The sequence below is a fragment of the Schistocerca piceifrons genome, chromosome 9 (genome assembly GCF_021461385.2).
Source record: "Schistocerca piceifrons isolate TAMUIC-IGC-003096 chromosome 9, iqSchPice1.1, whole genome shotgun sequence".
Classification (NCBI taxonomy): Eukaryota; Metazoa; Arthropoda; class Insecta; order Orthoptera; family Acrididae; genus Schistocerca; species Schistocerca piceifrons.
The window spans coordinates 117227211-117248573 of NC_060146.1; the positions used below are offsets into that span (position 1 = coordinate 117227211).

The window sequence follows — 21363 nt, forward strand, 5'->3', positions numbered from 1 at the left end:
AGTAAAGGAAACCGAAGAACAATTTGGAGAAGAAACTGAAGATCACAGAGAAGAAATAAAATCTTTGACAGAATTACATTGTCAGGAGCAAGTGTTGGAGACAGCCAAGGACCTGAAAGAACGGTCTAACAAAATGAACAGTGTCTTGAAAAGGGGTTACAAGATGAGCATCTAAAAAAGCAGAACAAGGGTAAGGAATATAGTCAAATCAGGCAATTTTGAGATAGTTAGATTAGGAAAGAGATGAGATTTGCAATAAAGTGCAGACTGCCTATAGCATGGAAGTATTTCTGGGGGGAAGAAAAGTAATTCTTAACATCTGATACAAATTTAGTGTTTGAGAAGACTCTTCCCAAGTTATCTGTCCAGGGTGTAGCCTTGAATGGAAGTGAAAACGTGGATGACAAGCAGTTCAGACACACAGAGAATAGAAGATCTTGCAATAAGGCACTACAGAAGAACGCAGAAGATTAGATGGGTAACATTAACTAATGAGGAGCTATTGAAGAATTGATGGCAAAAGAAATTTGAGGCATAACTAAATGAAGGCACTGGATGACAGGACACATCCCAAGACATCAAGGACTTGTCAATTTGGTATTGGAGGATCGAAAATTGTAGAGAGATTGAGGGATGGGTACAGTAAGTAGGGTGAAATGGATGTAGGCTGCAGTAGTTTGAGACAAAGAAGCTTGCATGACAGGACACACTAGCACTGCATCAATCCAGTCTCCACACTGAAGATCACATCAACACTATCTGTACCTGCTGACCAAGTTAAATAACAATCTCCACAGCAGTATGGAGCTGTATGTTGTTTGTTTCATTGAGTTTTATTGCTAAACTCTGATTGAAACCACTCTGCGATTGATGTTTCAGCAAGTCAAGTGGTAGGGGGCCAGATACAAGCCGATCGTAATTTCTTCTCGAGTGCTGCAGGCTATCTGTGTTGCTAGTTTTGTAGGTACATGTGGAGCCCCACCTAGTGTGGCTGGCTCCACACTGGCAATATTGCCCTCATTCTGTATATCTGCACACAGCAATTTTTTCCTACAGTAGCATGAATGTCAGTTATGTCACCAGAATATCAATAAATAAAAAAGAATATTTGTACAATGAATATCATTAAACAGTGGCGTGTAATCTGTTTTGAAACATCCGCTTAGGTGGGAGTGAGGCAGGCAAATTTAAACTATCAGTCACGACTCATTGTGTCTGGATAGTTCTGCAGTCAGTACGAATACTGTCTGCTGACGAGAAGGGTTTGAGACCCTGTCCTGTGTACAGTTTTAATGTGACCAGAAATTTCAAATTATTCAACAAGGAATGATACTTCCTATAAAATTTTTTCCAAGCACAAAAATGTTCCAAACGCACCTATCGCAATCAGGACTTTGGAAGTAAATCATAGATATAACACAGAGACACTATTAGCCCTGTCAACTGAGTTCCTGCTACACCATTACTTTCACAACAGCTCCACCGATGTAGATTCCCACAGCTATGTGAAGGTTCATTCCCAACACAGGGTTCATTCTGTGAAGTGGTGTCAAATTCTATTCAAGTAATTGAATGCTTCACTCAGATTTAAAATGAGAGTTGAGAAATTATTATTAATAACATGGCAAAGATAAACTGTTACAGCATTACAAATTATTCTGAGACGTGTGCTCTTTAACCCCTTAACATGTTATTTCTCTTCAAATTATGTTCCAAAAAATGTTAATGTACTATGTCCTATAATGAATGACATTACATAGAGACATAGAAGGATAGTTTTTAAAAGCTCAAAATGATGAGTTACAAAGTTTTGAAGATCACCATTAATAAAATCCAAGTATACTTGTCCACTGGACTTTAACCAAAATATCCTGAAACTTAATAAATTTTAGTTTCTGGGTAGATATGAAGTCATACCATATATTTCACAATGATTTCCTGTGAACACAAATCTTTGAGGACCTGGGTAGAGAAAAGTGGATGTGTGTATTTTGTACCACTGGTGAACAGTTGTCAGTGAACTGATGTACTGTCGTGACTTTCAGTGACTTGTAAAATCACTTTCTTCTTAACTTTCTGCACTGCTAAATTCACTGGAAAACTCACAAGCACTGCCTAAACAACAATATAGGACACAGGCTGAAAGCACAACTTTTGTTGTAGGGTATCCATAGTTTCACACAGTAAAAACTACATTTTTGGTGGCAAATACCTCAAACAAAACATAGCAGTCAGGCTACAAACATAATACTGGATGTTCTCCAGTAGCTGAACATTTAACTATGAGCACTGAAATGCCTATAGTGAGCTATTCTTTCCAAAGTTGCCTGAGTATATCTGGAATTTTAAGTTTCTGTCAAAATAATAAAAAGCATACAACTCGCAATGTTAAGACGGTTAATGTTTGATTTTTCAATGTTTTAGTCACTGTTTAAAATTTTTATTTATTTATTCAGGTATGATCAGTCTGACAGCCCTGCAACCTAATAATTAAAGTGCGACTGAAGCCTGTATGAATGACTTTTAGGCATTTTTATGGCACCAGATAATATCCACAGAGTGACGTGCTATGAGCTAGATGGGCAATTTCCAGTTACCTTCTTGTTTTTCCTGGTCTTGTCTTGTGTCTTCATGGGGTCAGCATGTTATTCTGGATGTGGCAATGTTAGCGTTAGACGGTGGCCAGATGCCTCTGTTGGAATTCGTGCATTCCATCATGCTGCATTTATTGCTACCCCACGTGAAAGTGTGAACAAGTTTTCTAAATGTTTGCAAATCATTTAACTGAGGCATACTGTGGGTACCAGCCCGGTATTCACTTAGTTTGATTTGGGAAACTACCTAAAATCAATACCCAGGCCAGCCAGCACACTGGCCCTTTTAGTTAGTGTGTGCAGCCTATTGACAGATCAATGACCAATTAATACAGAGAAGATATAAATGATGAAACACTAATAGGGCTGAGGATTGTTACTTCTTTTTGGAAAGAGTCAGTGTGTAGTAGAAAGTTTGCCATGTGGTGAGAACTTTTAACTGCATAAACTTTAGTAAGGTCTGAGAATAGTAAATGTAGGGTTAACGAAGTAATGTCCATTTTCGGTCAAACATGGTATGTGGCAATATGTACCACTAAATAGGAGTGATGTGTGTCCCTACATATTCTTAATGACAAGTAATACTCGCAAATGAAAGCCTTAGAAGTTATTTTAAGAAGTGCACAAATATTGTGTGGACCTGTTATTTTTGCTTGCACATGGAGAATCATACAGAGATATGACACGTATCTTCAAGAAGGGATGGCAAAATACAGTAAGTTCCAGAGAGAAAGCACCCACAAAGACATGAATATAAAAAAGTTCTTATCATTACTTTGGATGAGACCTAAGTCCTTAGTGAATATATTGACAACAGTTTGCGGATGACGCTGTAGTATACAGAGAAGTTGCAGCACTAGAAAATTGCAGCTAAATGCAGGAAGATCTGCAGCGGATAGGCACTTGCTACAGGGAGTGGCAACTGACCCTTAACATAGACTAATGTAATGTATTGCGAATACATAGAAAGAAGGCTCCTTTATTGTAGGATTATATGATAGCGGAACAAACACTGGTAGCAGTTACTTCTGTAAAATATCTGGGAGTATGCGTACTGAATGATTTGAAGTGAAATGATCATACAAAATTAATTGTTGGTAAGGCATGTGCCAGGTTGAGATTCATTGGGAGTCCTCAGAAAATGTAGTCCATCAACAAAGGAGGTGGCTTACAAAACACTCGTTCGACCTATACTCGAGTATTGTTCATCAGTGTGGGATCCGTACCAGGTCGGGTTGACAGAGGAGATAGGAAAGATCCAAAGAAGAGTGGCGCGTTTCGTCACAGGGTTATTTGGTAATCGTGATAGCATTACGGAAATGTTTAGCAAACTCAAGTGGCAGACTCTGCAAGAGAGGCACTCTGCATCGTGGTGTAGCTTGCTGTCCAGGTTTCGAGAAGGTGCGTTTCTGGATGAGATACCAAATATATTGCTTCCCCCTACTTATACTTCCAGAGGAGATCACGAATGTAAAATTAGACAGATTCAAGTGCGCATGGAGGCTTTCCGGCAGTCGTTCTTCCCACGAACAACCTGAATAACAACTTTTTGCAGTGCAGACTGCTGTGAGACTAGTAGTATGAGAGTCAACGAGGAACCATGCCAACCCCAGGGCCATGCCCAGCTGCACTAGGTTTATCAGTGGAGGATCAATGATGCAAACAGCCCAATCGAAGTAGTCCCACACATTCTCGATTGGGTTTAAATCTGAGGAGTTTGGTGGCCAGGGGATTACGGTCAACTCATCCTGGTGTTCTTCGAAACATGCATGTACACTCTGAGCTGTGTGAAACATTGCCATCGTGCTGAGGAAAAACAAATTAAATGTAGGGTTGGACACGGCCCCAAAGACAGTGGCATGCTTGAGTCGATCCACTATGCTCTCCAGAATGACATCACCCAGCGAATGCCTGAACCCTTCTGATGATTGTTGCTCGGTGCTTGTTTTCAGATGTTTTACACCGTACATGCCAACGGCCACCTGTGTGATGGAGCACAAAACACAATTCATCTGAAAAGACCAGTTGTGATGTTGACATGCAAATTCCAATCTTTGTGATCAATGAACAACAGTCAGCATGGGTGCATGAACCAGATGCCTGCAGGGGAGGCCCATATGCAGCAACATTTGCCGAACAGTCGTGAAAGACACAGTGTTGGTAGCCCCTTGGTTCATCTGCATAGTCAGTTGCTCAACTGTTGCAAATCTATTTGCCCGTACACATCTCCACAGTCATAATTCATTCCTGTCATCCATGGTCTGTAGTGCACTACAGTCACCTCGGTGTCAGTTTTTTGGTAGTGCCATTTTGCCACACACAGTGACATATGCTCAGTTTACAAACTCAGCCATTTCAGGAATGCTTCCACCCTTGGCCCAAAAGCCAATGATCACGCTCTTTTGGACATCAGATAACCCACCGTTTCTGTATAACGACAACGACTGTACTGAGGAAATCGAATGATTTCTTTTTAAAATTTCGTCCATCTCAGTTGCACTGATATAAAATTCAGCTATAATAGTTATCAAATTCGGGCTGACACAACCATTTTCAAACCACAAACCTTGCTATTAATGGTAATTATTCTTATAAATTGGTGTCAGAAATCACAGCAAAGCATACAGTGGGCAAGAAGTGCCCTCTCTGATCTTAGTTCTGCGACCACTGCAACTGACTGACACAATCAAACTCCTATGAGCAGCATGCCTTGAATAAGCAAACAACTACACTGTTTTCTGCATCCCCTGCCATGCTTTCTATACCCTCCACTGCTAGTGCTACCATTTGCTGCCTGAGTGATTATGCACTTTGATGTCAAACATGGGCATTGTAAATATATTTATTTTCTAAACATTCTTTTATTTATTCTTTCCGTCAGGACTTTTAATACTGACCTTCACGCGAGTGGAAGAAGAGAGAAACTTCTCTGGCACACAATTATAGATACATTGTGACATTTAGGTTGCAAGCGGTTTTTGGTCTGTGTGCAGGGTTGTTGGTGGGCTTTCGTGTAACACTGACATCTGGTTTATTTGCGGATATGATAGCTATCGGTTTTCTGAGGCTCAATTTGGAGTTAGAAATGCCTAAAAGCTAAACCACACAGGTAGAATGGATGGAAATGCATTAGTTTAGTGTGATTAAATACAAAATTTCAGTGCGAAAGTTAATATAATAATCATTACACCTAGTAGACAGTTGCATGTGAAGAGTTTAGTGTAATTATCTTTGAAAAATAATCACTCTTTCTATACTAATTGTGTTTCAACATTATCAAACAGAACCTTTTGTGAACCATATTCCAGTAGTAAAGGATGCTGTGTACAACATTGGCTCTGTTTCAAATAGTGCAGTTCATGACAAGTTCATGGCTTGTAGAAAAAAAACTATGGCTAAATCACAGTAAGACTTAGTTTTTACAGTTTCTAACACACAATTCAACAAAATCTGATGTCTTCATTTCACACAATGAGCATTTGATTAGTGAAACTGAACAGATTAAATTTCTAGGTGTTCAGATAGATAGCAAACTGTCATGGAAAGCACACATTCAGGATCCTGTTCAAAGACTTAATGCTGCCATTTCTCTACTTGAAGAGTATCTGAAGTACGAGATCATTTGACACTAAAATTAGTCTACTTTGTTTATTTTCATTCATTTATGTTATGTGGTATTATATTTTGGGGTAAAACTTCCGTTTCTCGAACGATATTTTTGGCTCAGAAATGGGATATATATAAGATGCTGTGACTTACCAAACGGGAAAGTGCTGGTAGACACACACACACACACACACACACACACACACACACACACACACACACACACACACACACACACACATCAAGCTTCCGCAACCCACGGTTGCTTCATCAGGAAAGAGGGAAGAGAGGGAAAGACGAAAGGATATGTGTGGATGGATGTGTGTTGTGCGTGTGCGAGTGTATACCTTGGAGATTTGCTTCTCAATTTGGTACTATGGAGATAGACATGTAAATACAATAACAAAATTAAGCCGTCCCGATGAAAACAAAGAAATCTGAGAGACGAAAAGTCAACACTGACAGTCAACAATAGTTGGTAACTACAGGTAATGAACAGCCGGATAGTACTACAGCATACAAGGGAAGAGATGCCATCTTATACATTTTCGGTATAGACTTTCCATATCCAATTCCTGTATGTGTCATACTATTTGTGCTGTAAACAGTATATGTTGGCAACTCATGTTGTTAAGACTGTCAACTACAGCACAGTCACCCACTACATCTTACAAAGTTAAAAGTACAAGTTTCTTACCTGACCAGTTTTTGTAGATTCAGGCGAGCAGTTCGGTATAATCTTGCTGAGTTTCCCAATCCAGTTGTTTATTTTATCCCTGCGCCTCCTCTCAACTTCATTATGCGTTGCTCTTCTCCTGTCATCACGCTGAAACACACACTGATCATTTACTTAAAAATATCAACATGAACAGTACAATTTTTAAAATATTTACATTTGAGAAGCACTTCAATTTGCAATATCTTTAAGGGGAATTACATAGATATGATTTGTATAATACAGCCAACTGGTTGTAACAAAATTTCACTTTAACCTGGTTTCGACACCCACTATGAGTGGGTATCAGAAAATCCAAACAATTGCCTAAAAAACGATTACAAAACCATTAACACAGAGAAAACCAAGAATAGAGTGTTATTATACTGAACAAATTTATGAGAAGACTATACTAACATATAGAACAGATTAAGAACAAAAAGCTCTCATCATATAAAATAGATCATAAGAAGATAATATCTGAACTGCATACACTGGAACAGACAAAAACTTTGTAATTGTCAGTATAGTTATAGCTACATGGCATAGCACACCACACACCACTAAGGGCTGTAAGAGGAAACAGGCACTGGATGTGACATCAGACAGTCTCACTAGCTGAAGCTGCCACAATGTGGTCACAAAACAAGTTGTGCCATCTATTAACAGTTTAAGAAATCAGCTGCCGAAATTTAAAAAATAAACGATATACAGAAGTTTATCTCACAAGTCAATTGCCAGTAATACGCTAATTAAAATTTATACAGGCAATCCATAGCAATTATTCTATACATTTTGTATGAAAATGATTACAATGTAATAAATAAAAGGGAGAGAGGAAGGCAGTATTTTAAAGTCCGCTCTGACGAAAAAGACGAGTCAATTTTAGGTGTTTCTAAGTAAGGGCTTTATAATACTGGAGGAATTTTATTTTTATTACATAGTTGCAAACGTTCATTCAGAACTAAACTGTCACAAAGAGAAAAGTGTTTAAAAATTTTGTAACACTTTGAGTATATTAAGTCTAAAGTCATACTGTCATGAACTTATGGTCAACAACAGATGAGTTTTTGTACCTCTCCATTAAGGAGATGGGGCCTGGTTAAGTTAAAAGAGCCCGAGTTCGTTGAGGTTTTCGAAGTGACCTTTAGGCAACGATTAAAACAGGAAAAGAATGCATTAGAAGGTGAATGAGTGGTCTTGAGAGATGAAATAATGAAGACATCAGAGGATTGAACAGGCAAAAAGACAAGGCCTGGAGGTAATACTTGAAAACCGTACAAATCATTGAACTTAAATAACAAAAGTAGAAAATATAAAAATGTAGCAAATGAAGAGGGCACAAGAAAGGGAACACAGACCTCTAAAAAATAACACTGACAAGAAGTACAAAATGGCTTAGTAAAAATAGCTACAGGACGAACGTTGAACTGCAGATGTATGCAAGACTTTGTTAAGAAGAAATTTTTGGAGAAACACCAGTTTGGATATCAAGAGACTAGATCGTATTCCAGTACCAACCAACAGCGGAAAGGTTAAAGGAATATACAGGAGGGTTATAAAAAGCCAACATACTTGAAGGGAATATTATAGAAAGGAAAGAGGAAGATGAAATGGGAAATAATATATGAGAACATCTTTCATGATGATACTGTTGTGTAACACATTCTTGGACTTCTTGCAGTGTCAATTTAGGATAAAACCTCAAGCTTTTGATGATTACCTCATCACCTTTGTCAGGTGCCACTGACTGACTACACTGCTGCTGGGGTGGCTTTATATAGTCCATAGAGGGCTTCCAATTGATAGATAATTACATAATGCTGCCACAAATGGTATCAAAGCACGCACCTTTCGTGCCACTGCTCCCGTAATACCGTAAACATTGCGACTATTATATCTGCCCCTTCTCTGCATCAAGAGCTCGCTTCCATGCACCACTAAGATTGCATCCACTGTCACGGTTGGAGATCCTGTCATACATTCTTATTTCTACAGCCTCCTTAATTACAGAATCCCAGAATGTAAAAGTATAGGACAAAACCTTTGTTTTGTCAAACAGTATTTTGCATTTTCTGCGAGGCTGTGCCCAGCAATTGCAAATTTCTCCAGTTTTCACTTTTTAATAAGCCATTAATGTTCTGAACAGTGGTCAGAAATCGTTTGGATAAACTGAGTGATTTAATTGCTACCACACTCACAATGAATGTTACAAATCCCAGGGATCCTGAAGCTGAGAATATCATTAACAGATTGCAGGACCTCTATCTTCATAGGTGGTCAAAAAATAAGTCTTGTACCTCATCTTCCCACGATCCTGCCCGTTTTGCTCAATGTAGCACCGTAAAACGGAAGGAATACAGTCCGTAGCTCATCATGTGAACGTTTCAACATTTTTCACATGTAGTTCAGATGGTTGATTTCGGAATCCAAGTGGTCCTCAGCAGAAACAGTTTCTGCATGTGTACCCACATATTTACAATTGCTCTCTTCTGGATTGGATGATGAAAACTCTGAGCACTAAGATATAGATCTGTGTGTGTCGACTAGTTGTACACCGAGTGGCAAAGATGTACATCCAATTTTCATTGTACCAACAAATTTAAAAATGGCACATGTTTGTGCATACTGTTCATATGTTCAACAAAATGCTCAAGGGCGTCTCCATCAGGTGGCCAGACCATAAACATATTGTCAATGGAACAATAAAACAAAAATGGACATAGGGGAGTCAAACAAATTTGACGCACATTCCTGAAAATGTTCCATAAAAAAGTTGCTCACTGCAGGAGACAATGGAGAACCCATATACATTCCATCCACCATTTCATAAAATTTACCACTACACAAGAAGTAAGCATTCGTCATCCCATGTCTGAACAACTTTATCGTCTCAGGTGGAAAATGCTCTGACAACAGTTTTACTCTGTCCTCCACAGGAACTTTAGTAGATAGTGAGACCACATCCCGGCTGACTAAAATATTGTTAGGATCAACTCTTTACTTTTCTCGATGAACTTCTGAGAGTTTCTGATGTGAAGTTTGCGGCCAACTATCTGAATCATCAGCTTAGTTAAATATATGGCCGGCCCTTTAGTCTCAATAGAGTACCCTCCTTGTGGAATTCAGGTAATCTGTCCAGCCTTGGAGATATAGGAGCTCATACTCCAAGATTTTAGATGACATCCTCTGGTAGACTAGAGTTCTAGAGTAGCTCAACCATCTTTTCTGCTGCATGGCATATTTGAATACTTGTACATGCTATCTTTCAACAACAATACCAATTTTCAGTGATATTCAGTGGTACTAAGAACAACTGTGGCATTCCCTTTGCAGCCAGAAATTTGACAGTGTACTGAAACATGTAAGTTAAAACAAGGCCTCTGGAATACAAGATATTCCATCAGAATTATTAACATTCTTGGAAGAATTTACCTTGAAAAAACCAATCCACTTGGTGCCCAAGATATGAGACATGTAAAATTACTCTCAGACTTCAAGAAGAATGAAGGAACTACAGTTGCAAAATAGCGAGGTGCTCACAGGTGTTGTCAATATTACTGAACAATCAGTTTAATAAATCAAGGATACAAGTCCATTAACGAAGAATGGAAAAACTGATAGATTCTGACATTTGGTCAGATCAGTTTGAGTTCTGGAGAAATGTGGAAACACCCAGGGCAATATTGAACCTGTGAGTTATCTTGTTCAAAAAAGGCAAACTTACATTCGCACATTTATGAAAAGAACACACTCTTTAAAGTTCTGAAGGCAGTAGGGATAAATATAGGGAGCAGCAGGTTATTTACTATCTTACAGAAAATGATAGCTATTATGAGGGTGGAAAGACACGAAAGGGAAGCAGTAGTTGAGACTTTGAAATTCTGAAGATAGCCACGGTAAAAATACAGGGAATGAAAAGTTATTTACAACTTGTACAGAAACCAGATGGCAGTTATAAGAGTTTAGGGGCATGAAGGGGAGGGAGACAGGTTGTAGCCTACCCACGATGCTATTCAATATGCGCGCACACACACACACACACACACACACACACACACACACACACACACAAATGGAGTAGCAATTGAAGTTCAGAGAGAAGAAAAGAAAACTGAGGTTTGCCAATGATACTATAATTCCAGAGACAGCAACGGACTTGGAAGCGCAGTTGGACTGAATGGACAGTGTCTTGAAAGAATGATAGAAGACAAATATAAAAAAAAGCAAAACATGGATAACTGAATGTAGTCGAATTAAATCAGGTGAAGCCAAGGAAACTAGACTAGAAAACAAGACACTTAAAGTAGCAGATGTGTTTTGCTACTTGGGCAGCAACCTACCTGATGATGATCTAAGTAGAGAAGATATAAAATGCAGATTGGAGACAGCAAGAAAAGTATTTCTGAAAAGGTAAGTCTTAAAATTAAACATAAATTTATACATTAGGCACTCTTTTCTGAAGATATTCGTCTGGAGGGTTAATGGGGAACTTCCTGAGTTATGTAGGAATCATTAATTTTGTAATTTTGGGAGTGGGGGGTGGGGGAGGGAGGGGGTGGGGGAGGGAGAGAGAAGGAGAGGGAGAGGGAGAGGGAGAGAGAGAGAGAGAGAGAGAGAGAGAGAGAGCGGTTTTTTTTTTGTGTGTGTGTGTGTGTGTGTGTGTGTGTGTGTGTGTGTGTGTGTGGGGGGGGGGGGGGGGGGGTGTGTAAACATCGTAAAAGGAGACTAGAGGTTGATTACAGTAAGGAAGTTCAAACCGATGAATGTTGCAGTAGTTATGCAGAGATGAGGGTACCTGTGCAGTATGTATTAGCATGAAGAAATGCATCAAACATGTCTTCAGACTGAGGGCCACAATAACATCAAGGATTAAAGTTATGAGAAGTATATTATCACTATAATATCAGTAATGCTGCTGTACACAGCATTTAGTAATTATTTTTACCAGTGAAAGATCTTACCTTTAAGACATTCACACTAACATGAAAATACAGCCTACCAACTTAAAAAGTCAGTTCACAGCCATGCTTACATACACAGACAAATTATCACCAATGAACAGTCGCTTACAAAACTACATACCGTGGGCACTATCCCCCTTCCCAAACTTGATTCAGATGTTCGTGTAGCCACAGGCCTTGCTGTTTGTGTGGTGAATACCTCAGGTGTGCTGCCAATCACATATACTTGGCCTGCAATGAGGAAACGAAAGTTAATATTGTGAGCAGCAGGAATACATGTCCTGCTTAGATTCGAGCAGTTGAGAAGAGTACTGCACATAATAATTTCAGTTTTCAAATTACTTAAAATTTTCTTTACGTAATGTTTTATCTGCATTCAAACTGTTACTCAAATTCACATTTGTATCCATTTACAGTATCAACCAGGAGTGGGAGCGAGTCATAAGTAATAGGGTGGCAACTAATTAATTTTGATTGCACCCTTAATCATGCCATTTTGTGATTTCATCTACAGAGTCTGACAGAAAAATGTATACACTCTTTGTCAGGCTCTATTGAGATATCGATATTGTCATATGATTTCAGTTATGTGTGTGTCCTAATACGGGCTTTGGCTCAACAGATGTTAGTACTTTCATCTCAGTATTAAGAAAACAAGATAGCTGGAGCACACTTAACATTTGAGCAACAAAAATGTATTGGGAAGTGGTTTTAAAGTTTGATGATGCTGTTGAAGTGCACTGTCAGTGCAGGTGGGAGTTTGAAACAAAACCACCAACCAGCCTAACAATTGTAGTCATCATTGACCAGTTTGAATTGCATGGAAAAATTTGTGATATTCACAAAGTAAGATCAAGGAGACAGCATACAGCTAGCTACAAGCCCTGCTCTCGTGTTTGAAACTTTTGGTAATTCTCCATAGAAGTCTGCTACACAATATGCATGTGAAGTGAGGGTTAGCAGTACAAGTGTATGAAGAATTCTGAAACCTGTGAAGTGGAAAGTTGACATTCCACTATTACTGCAGGCGATTAATCGTGACAATCCTGATCGCCGAATGCAATTTTACGAATGGTATCAGCAAATGGTAACTGATGATGAATAATTTGTGATGAAGGTAGTGTGGAGTGGTGAGGCACAATTTAAACTTAATGGAACCGTGAATCAGCATAACTGTGTGTACTGTGCACTGGAAAATCCGCATGTTTATGTAGATAAAGCGGTCAATCTACCAGGGGCTCATGTATTGAGTGGACCATCATCTAGCCTCTTAGGACGACCCTTTTTCTTTGATGCTACTGTCACTGGAGAAATGTACCTGGAAATGTTACACACATCAATTTTGCCAGGTATACATGCACTTTATGGAGCTGATGAAGAGGTATTCTATCAACAGTATGGGGTGCTACCACACTACCACCTAGCCGTACAAGCTTTCCTGGATGGCGATTTTCCGGGACATTGGATTGGGCAACGAGGGCTCATCGAGTTCCCTCCACGCTCGCCGGATCTAATACCTATGGACTTTTACTTGTGGGGAACTGTGAAAGCTAGAGGAACTTTGCTGGGAGATTACAGTGAAATGTGCAGCAATTGCCACTGTAACAATGACTGACATAGTTGTGGTGACCACTCATCATTTTAAACATTTAAAGTAATGATGTGCTAAACTGAAGATTGTACAACATGTGTCATCAATCACTAAATGTAAAATAAACACTTTTTGTTCCTTGAAGTGTGTATACATTTTTCTGGCAGACTCTGTATTTCCTTAAGTATGAGGACTTGTGGAGACTCGGGAACAGCAATAATCCATGTTGTTACTGTATGGATTCAAATTGGATGGTTAACAACAGAAGGTATTAACAACATACACATTACTTAAAAGTTTAATCACTAATCCGATAAAACCTGCTGTCCATGATCTAAATACATCCATAACTAAATACATCAGAAATGACACCATACTTCCTAATATTTACAGAGAGCACCTTTGATGTCTCAGATGGATATTAGTATGAAGTGGATGCTACCACTGACCATCGCAATAACCAAACTTTTGATCGGAGATATGCCAATAATTTGTTCATAAACCATTTATAAAACATAACGGCTTTTAATCACATGTAGCATCAAGAATCAACTCTGAGCACCCGTCTACAGCTCCGGTATTTCTTCTTGTGATTTCACCGTGTTACATAAGTGAAATCTAGTGAAGACTATTTTGCATAGACAAAGAGGTTGTGCTAGTCTAAGTCATTTAATTTTCTAGCTGCCTCACAACACTCACAAACTCGTTTGAAAAGTGTTTACGAAGTCTGCATCTTACAAATTCAACCAATGGAATCAAGAATGGCACACTGGCAGTGTACAACGTGTGTTCAAAAAAAGTAAGGTGACTGTATTTTTATGAAAGAATATTTATTTATTCATCAATATTCATGTTGTTCCCTTCAATGCAATCACCCCACAGATACAACACACTTGTGCCAATGTTTATTCCAATCTTGGAAGCACTTCTCATAAGCACTTCCTGGTACAGACTCAACTAGTTCCAGCGTTGCAGTTTTTATTTCCTCAATTGTCGAAAATGTGTGTTCTTTCATAGGTCACTTCAGTTTTGGGAACAGGAAGTCACCAAATCTGGTGAATACGATAGCTGAGGCATGATTTTCGTGTTGTTTTTAGCACAAAAAAACACCCTCACAAGCAACGATGAATGAGAAGGTGCATTGTCACAATGCAGAAGCCATGAATTGTTTGTCCACAATCCTGGACATTTTTGCGTATTGCTTCTCACAAATGGCGCATAATGTCAGGGGTGCGGGGGGAAGAAGAAGAAACTTTGACATTTTATTTAACTTGGCATGCTTTTTTCAGTCTTTGCTCTCCGTGATGCTTCCATTTGGACAACTGGGCTTTGGTTTCCACCGTCATAACGATAAACCCATGTTTCGTCACCAGTTATGACCCCCCCCCTTTTTTTTTTTTAACTTAGAGTAGACTAAGCATATGCCACTGTCACCATTTCAAGTCTTTTAGAGCACTCGATACCATTTTTCACACGATCAAATTCTTTGCTCTATTTTTTATAATTGAAAATCGCCGAGTACATTGAAACATGTCTAACCTTTTTATTTGTCAAAAACAAACGAAGTATGCTGTACACCTTAAACTGTGAACATATTTCCAGGACGTGTAAAAGAGAGAGACACACAGAGAGAGACACACAGAGAGAGAGAGAGAGAGAGAGAGAGAGAGAGAGAGAGAGAGAGAGAGAGAGAGAGAGAGCAATTTGAAAAGTCACCTTACTTTCTGAACAGTCCTCGTATGTCACTGGAGTTTCCCTGTGTGTATGGGAAAGTTTTAACTGCAATTTAGTGCTGAATTTGAGGGAATTCTCAGTGGAAATGAGCATACAGCATAGTGGGCCAGGAGTTACCCATTTGGGGAAGTTCGGCTGCCGAGGGCAAGTACTTATTGCATTCGATGCCACATTGGGCGACTTGCACATTGGAGATGGGGATGAAATAATGAGGACAACACAACACCCAGTCCCTGAGCAGAGAAAATCTCCTGCCCCAGCCGGGAACCGAACCCGGGCTCCTTGGCGTGGCTTTCTGCCGCGCTGACACTCAGCTAACAGGGGTGGACAGGGAATTCTCAGTGGCTTCAGTACAAGGCATGGTAGTAGCTAATGGGGGAAGTGTACATTATGTAATGTCATGTCCAGTGCTGAGACTCGTTTACAAAGGACCTGAAATCTGAATTACTAACAGATGTAAATCAAATGTGTGCTTTCGGCTGATCAGTAAGTCAATTGATCCATTGTTGATGTGGGATAGCAGCTGGTCAAATATTCAACAAAGAAATTCGCCAAATGGTGGTGCAAATTGGGAAGTTATTTTATTTTTGTTACCTGTTTCGGTAATTTATTATGCCATCCTCAGGCCCCACATGCGCCTCTAAAAAATAATTGACACTGGCATACTGGAGCCATGTGTTCCTGGATGTCATGAATTTTCAGGTGCTGAAGCAGTCAAGTTTTCGAAGAAAGCACTTAATAATTCACAACATACGGAAACATATGGACCTAGTATGGCAGTATCTATTATTTTTGAGAGGTGCATATGGGGCCTGAAGATGGTATAATGAATTGGCAAAACTGGCAGCAAAAATAAAATAAAAGAACTTTTCAATTTGCACAGCAGTTTGGGGAATTTCTTTGTTAAATAAAGATCAGAAAAGTTGTTGATTCTATTTTACTGCCTGGTATTTCAACCAATGACCCAGTGATCTACATGTACTCCATGGACTCAAACCAGACTGGAGTAAACCTAGGAACACAGCTTGCAGCAAGTGAAAAAGTTGACTGAGCTGGTCACCGAAATATCAAGCAGAAAAATACAATCAATGAATCAGTTGAACACCGAAAAGCTCAACATTAATCAATCATGCCAAGGAATAGGGTGAGTAGCCACTATAATTTTTGTAATATTAAGGAGATAAAACTTAAACAGAACTCGCACAAACTTAGTCCTCTTACGCAAATGTTCCAAACACTGGCATAGGCCAAGAATGCAAACATTGTTATCAAAGCATTTTATACTAGTATGCAGCAGGACAGTAATTATGAATGTATGTTGACAGTATTAATTGAAAACTGTCAGTAAAATTCTGCAGAAATAAATTCAAGAAGTGGCTGGCTAAAACTGACACTAACTCACTGCACATTTATGAAACAAAAACCGACAGTTCTAGATATGAAGTTAATTATAATTAATTTCATAAAACACTTTGTTGCCTGCTGATACTTCTAAAAAGTACAGTACCATCCCTTTTGATCCCTGTTTATTCTGACTGCACACACATTTCCCACATCCTGGGATAATGGTAGATTTAAGTACATGTTTACCTTGAGTTAGAAATACTTCACTGCCTTTTACATATTTTTTGCTATCCAAAAAGAATGTTAGTATAGTCTCTGATGATAACTGAAGATCTCCTTTGAAGATACCATATTTGTTTTGTGTAGTGTTACACCACTGTTACCAATTTTTGTGTTTACTAGTATATTTATGAGGAAGATTATGCCGTATTTTCATCTCGTGCACTTCTTTTGTTAAGGGCAGATATAGGGCCAAGTTCTGAAAAAATTATTCATGCTTTCAGAATAACATCACAAAGTTTCATAATCTAATTCCGGCTAGAAATACATTTTTAAAAAGTTAGTTTGGGTGTCTGCACCTGCCAGATCCTCTCTCTCTATGCTGTGATCCACACCTTCTCTACACTAGAAATTTTTCGTGCATTAATTTTTTGTTCAGACCACCGAAACAAATTGCAGAGGAGTCTAAAAGGCTACAAGAAATATTATCTATGCTTGTTCCTTTGTTTGCAACATTTTAAAAAGAATGTGTGCTACAAACTTAAGTAAGTTTTTAGTTTTACATTCATCAACGCGTTTTGCTCAAAATGGGTCGTATGAGTGGACGCATATTCAAAGAAATGAGGAAATATCAAATGTCATGTGTACAAAGTACAGGAAATTTAAATAATGTTACGGACGGTGCTCCTAAGTGTGAAAAACAATTTTTGACAAAGTCACCGAGCTCATCAAAGAAGAAAATTAGTGAAGGAATGGAGGATGCCGCGTACAGTGCCGAAGACAAGTCTTCCGGTGGATTTAAATTGACTGACAAAAATACTTGCATGTGGTAACTGCGGGCCAAAGGACCCTTGACTGTACGACGACAGTGACAGAATTTGCATTGTTAAGTAATATACATATTTTGTGTAAAGTTTGTAAATATGGTGTTCAGTTCAAGACTTCTGCTCTCCATGGGAAGATGTTTGAGGCGAATACAAGATTGTGTTATGCCATGAGATGCTTAGGTATAGGCAGAGAAGGCACAAATTTGTTTTGTGGCTTGATAAACATGCCCGATTCAGTGATTACAACAGAACACTCCTCAGTCCTCTTGAAGTTAAGTGCGAGGAGAAGTGAAAACAGCTGCTGAGGAAGCTGTAGATATTAACAATGAGCTGTAGATATTAACAATGAAGGAGAAGAAGGACACTGTGTAGTGAAGGCAAATCGGTGTGTCTCTTGTGATGGAACCTGGATGAAGAGGGGCCATACATCACTTCATGGTGTATCACCTGTCATTAGTGTGGATACAGGGTAAATCTTATACTTCAAGTAATGAGCAAATATTGCTCTTGGTGTGACACAAGGAAGGACAGTGATGGCAGTGAAGAAGGAAGGTGGTAGCAGGAACACAAGGAAGTGTACAGAAGGAATTACAGTGGTAAAGTGGTGGGCTGGAAGCTGCTAGGATGAAACTAATATTCCGAATGTCAGCTCAACAACGTGGTGTTAGGTACGTGAAGTATCTATGTGATGGATATTTCAGTGCTTTTAAGACTGTTTCAGAGAGCAATACTTATGGCTCACAAACTAAAATTGAAAAACTGGAATATGTGGGGCATGTTCAAAAGTGAATGGGAGGTAGACTTCTCAGATTGAAGAATGAAATCGAAGCAAAAAAATCAGAGGATGAGAAGCCACTGTGATGCGTTACCACACTGGCAGGTATGGAAATTCACAAATACATTACGGAAAACTATCGGGGATAACTTACATATTGTGAAAACAATGCAGCAAGCCATGAGGGCAATGTTCTTTTACAAATTTTCCATATATGACCTCAACATTTCCTTTGTGACGTATTGTGTTGCAAATATCTTCAGGCAGTAGCAAGTGGAAGTCATACACCTACAAACATGGTTTGCTGCTTGCTGTTTTAGATCTTACAAAACCAACTTTCAGGCACCTAGCCAATCCCGAACTGTTGAAAAAATGTATACACAGAAAACACGCACACACGCACGCACAGAGAAAGCTACAATCACCTTATGTGGATGCATTGTACAAAAATAGTAATTGTGTCATCAATTGTTGTGAAGATAGCTGCATGTGATATCTGTCAACTGTTCAGTAGTGGAAACGTAGGTAGGATTAAGTGCCTGCAGAGACTAGGCTTCCATCCAGTGGCATTCACTATGAAGATACTCATAAGCACCAATGAAGTGCTACTGGAGAAGTTCAGTGAGCAGAAGCACCAATGAAGTGCTACTGGAGAAGTTCAGTGAGCAGAAGAAAAAAATGCAGAAGTTGGCTACCTGCGACTGAGCATCTTCGCTATATGGTGAGTAGCAATGTTTCTTTTCAGAATACTGTTACATTCCAGCCTGGATTTTCCATTGCTTAACTGTTGTAAACTGACTTTTCTCAGGAACTATACCAGCTAACATCCTGAAATTTGGCATACTTCTTGAGCGTTACTGAATAATCCCGTGCAGCACTTTTCAGTTCTCTCTTCTCTGAGAAAAGTTCTTCTTTAAAATTTGGGGAAAAAAGAAGCAATCCCGGATAATAAGGACTGAAGAATTAATTTCAAAGCAACTATGACTTTAAACAAAAATCTGTTCCACACATTTTATTGTCCTCTTATGCAGAAGTAAACTTTGAAATTCTCATTTTATGGAAACAATGATAATAACAAAATTAAAATCATTATAAAATATACGTCGATACGCATTTTCAAACAAAAATTTCACAGAATATCAATCATTATGTTGTACATAATAGTCTCAAGTTTACTATTTTAACTGTAATATTTTTGGAGACCTAAGTACAAGAATGCATTTGGTCCTATGTGTCTACTTATTTATAAATAAAGTGAAAACCGCGTGGCACTTTACAGTACCATCTGGCCATGTGCGCACTTTTTGTATACACTCTACACAAGCATAGTTTGTTGCTTTCTTTGAAGTTTTCCACTACATTTTACTAGCTTCGTCGATCTTGTGTACAGGTTTGGCTCCGTTTAGTCTTTGGATGATTCTCATCACTGGAAATGATATCTCACAGAAAAGCACACATTTTCATGTATCGACAATACTAACAGATGATGAAATTGTTGCAGCTCTTCTTGAAGGTTTGCCACAGTAATTACGTTATGGAAGTAGAGGACGACAAAGATGATGACTGCTGAAGCCAGTGATGCTAGTAATGTTGCAGCTTGAGGTTTGATGCAATTTTTGTAACAGCTTCAGGTTTTGATGCCGTTTTTGAGAAAGACGTGACAAGTTATGCACCAATTTTAGAGCAAAATCAGTTTACCTGAAACTGAATGAAAATGCAAAAAACGAGAGATAAATGATTACTAATATGAATACCCTCAAATACGTATAAAGATGCTATAGATCGAAACTGACAGAAGGTGAAGTAAACTAAGATAACTCAATCATATTCTTCAGTGGGAGAAGTTCATACAAACCTTACAGTCTAATGAAATCTGTATAACATGGGTACAAACTGTTGTGTATTGCAGAGAAGGTCACATTCATGCCATTCAGATATATCGAGGGACAAGTCAATCTGGAGAGGGAATCTGAAAACTATGTTTTAGGAGGAATGATTGTTTCAGATTTATCAAAGAAACTTTTTTTGGGTTGGGGGGGGGGGGTGGAGGAGGAGGGGGAGGGGGGGGGAGGATGAGGGGGAGGGGGGGGGGGAGGAGGAGGAGAGAAAAGAGAGAGAGAGAGAGAGAGAGAGAGAGAGAGAGAGAGAGAGACTGTACTTCGTCGACTACTTACTTTGCCCTGCCTCAAGACTAAAATCAGAGAAAACCTTGGCTTGTGGTGTAATGATGATAAAGAGGAAAGGTTTCACATTGGGCCATTCACTTTCTAAAGAAATGACTGATTATAGAATGTCAACCTCGAACCTCTGAAACTGGGATATTTTTCTGGAAAGTCAACTAAACAATGTGCCTTGTTTCCAATTACCATGGAATAGAAGTAACGTTTATGTGCAGAAAGCAGAAGCACAGCACTAAAATCAACATTCAGTGCTCTTCTGCAACAAAGGACTAGAGTTGTAATACGGGAGTTATGAACCACGCCAGCAGACTTAAATATGCTCATGGGATGGAAAGGAGAACCAAAAAGTATTTGTAAAACCATATGAACTGTGTTGTGAGCTGTATGGAAGGATTCAGCTTCTGGAGTTTAGCAGAAATGTTGCCCAGGACTGCTGGTTAGGACAAATGCAAAGCACACCAGTACCAGAGCTCCAAGGCTGTGTTCACAGAAAACAACAAAAGGGAGAGATCAGTCCCAAAGGATGTAAGATTAGAAAATAGAGAGATCATTTGGTCACTTTTACAGTGAACAGAAGGATATGAGGCAAGAATTTCAATCAAGGTTCAGTCTAGACAAAATTCAAAATGGTTATTTTATGGAGTATTTTTCAGCTGCAAAGCAAATAAAAATATGTTTACGGAATTCCACTTAGTAATTGTGTAATTGCCATCCTAAATATAACTGTAAAGGATGAGCCAGACAATAGGAGATTTTACTTTATTATGTGAGCCTCCAACCAGTAACTTCATTTCTCCATTACGGCCAAGCCACG

At 38.9% G+C, this 21363-nt stretch overlaps 1 protein-coding gene across 4 annotated transcripts in view; it reads right to left on the minus strand.

Annotated features, from left to right (window-relative positions):
- Window positions 1-21363, minus strand: part of LOC124717111 (upstream stimulatory factor 2) — a 64949-nt gene that overhangs the window by 20367 nt on the left and 23219 nt on the right. For 3 of the 4 annotated variants that reach the window (XM_047243828.1, XM_047243829.1, XM_047243826.1), the window contains 2 exons: window positions 12001-12110; window positions 6898-7038 (listed from right to left, as the gene is read on the minus strand). In XM_047243828.1, coding sequence (XP_047099784.1) covers window positions 6898-7038; window positions 12001-12110 — 251 coding nt within the window. The remainder of the gene's footprint in view (window positions 1-6897; window positions 7039-12000; window positions 12111-21363) is intronic. The other variant, XM_047243827.1, reaches the window with a different exon arrangement.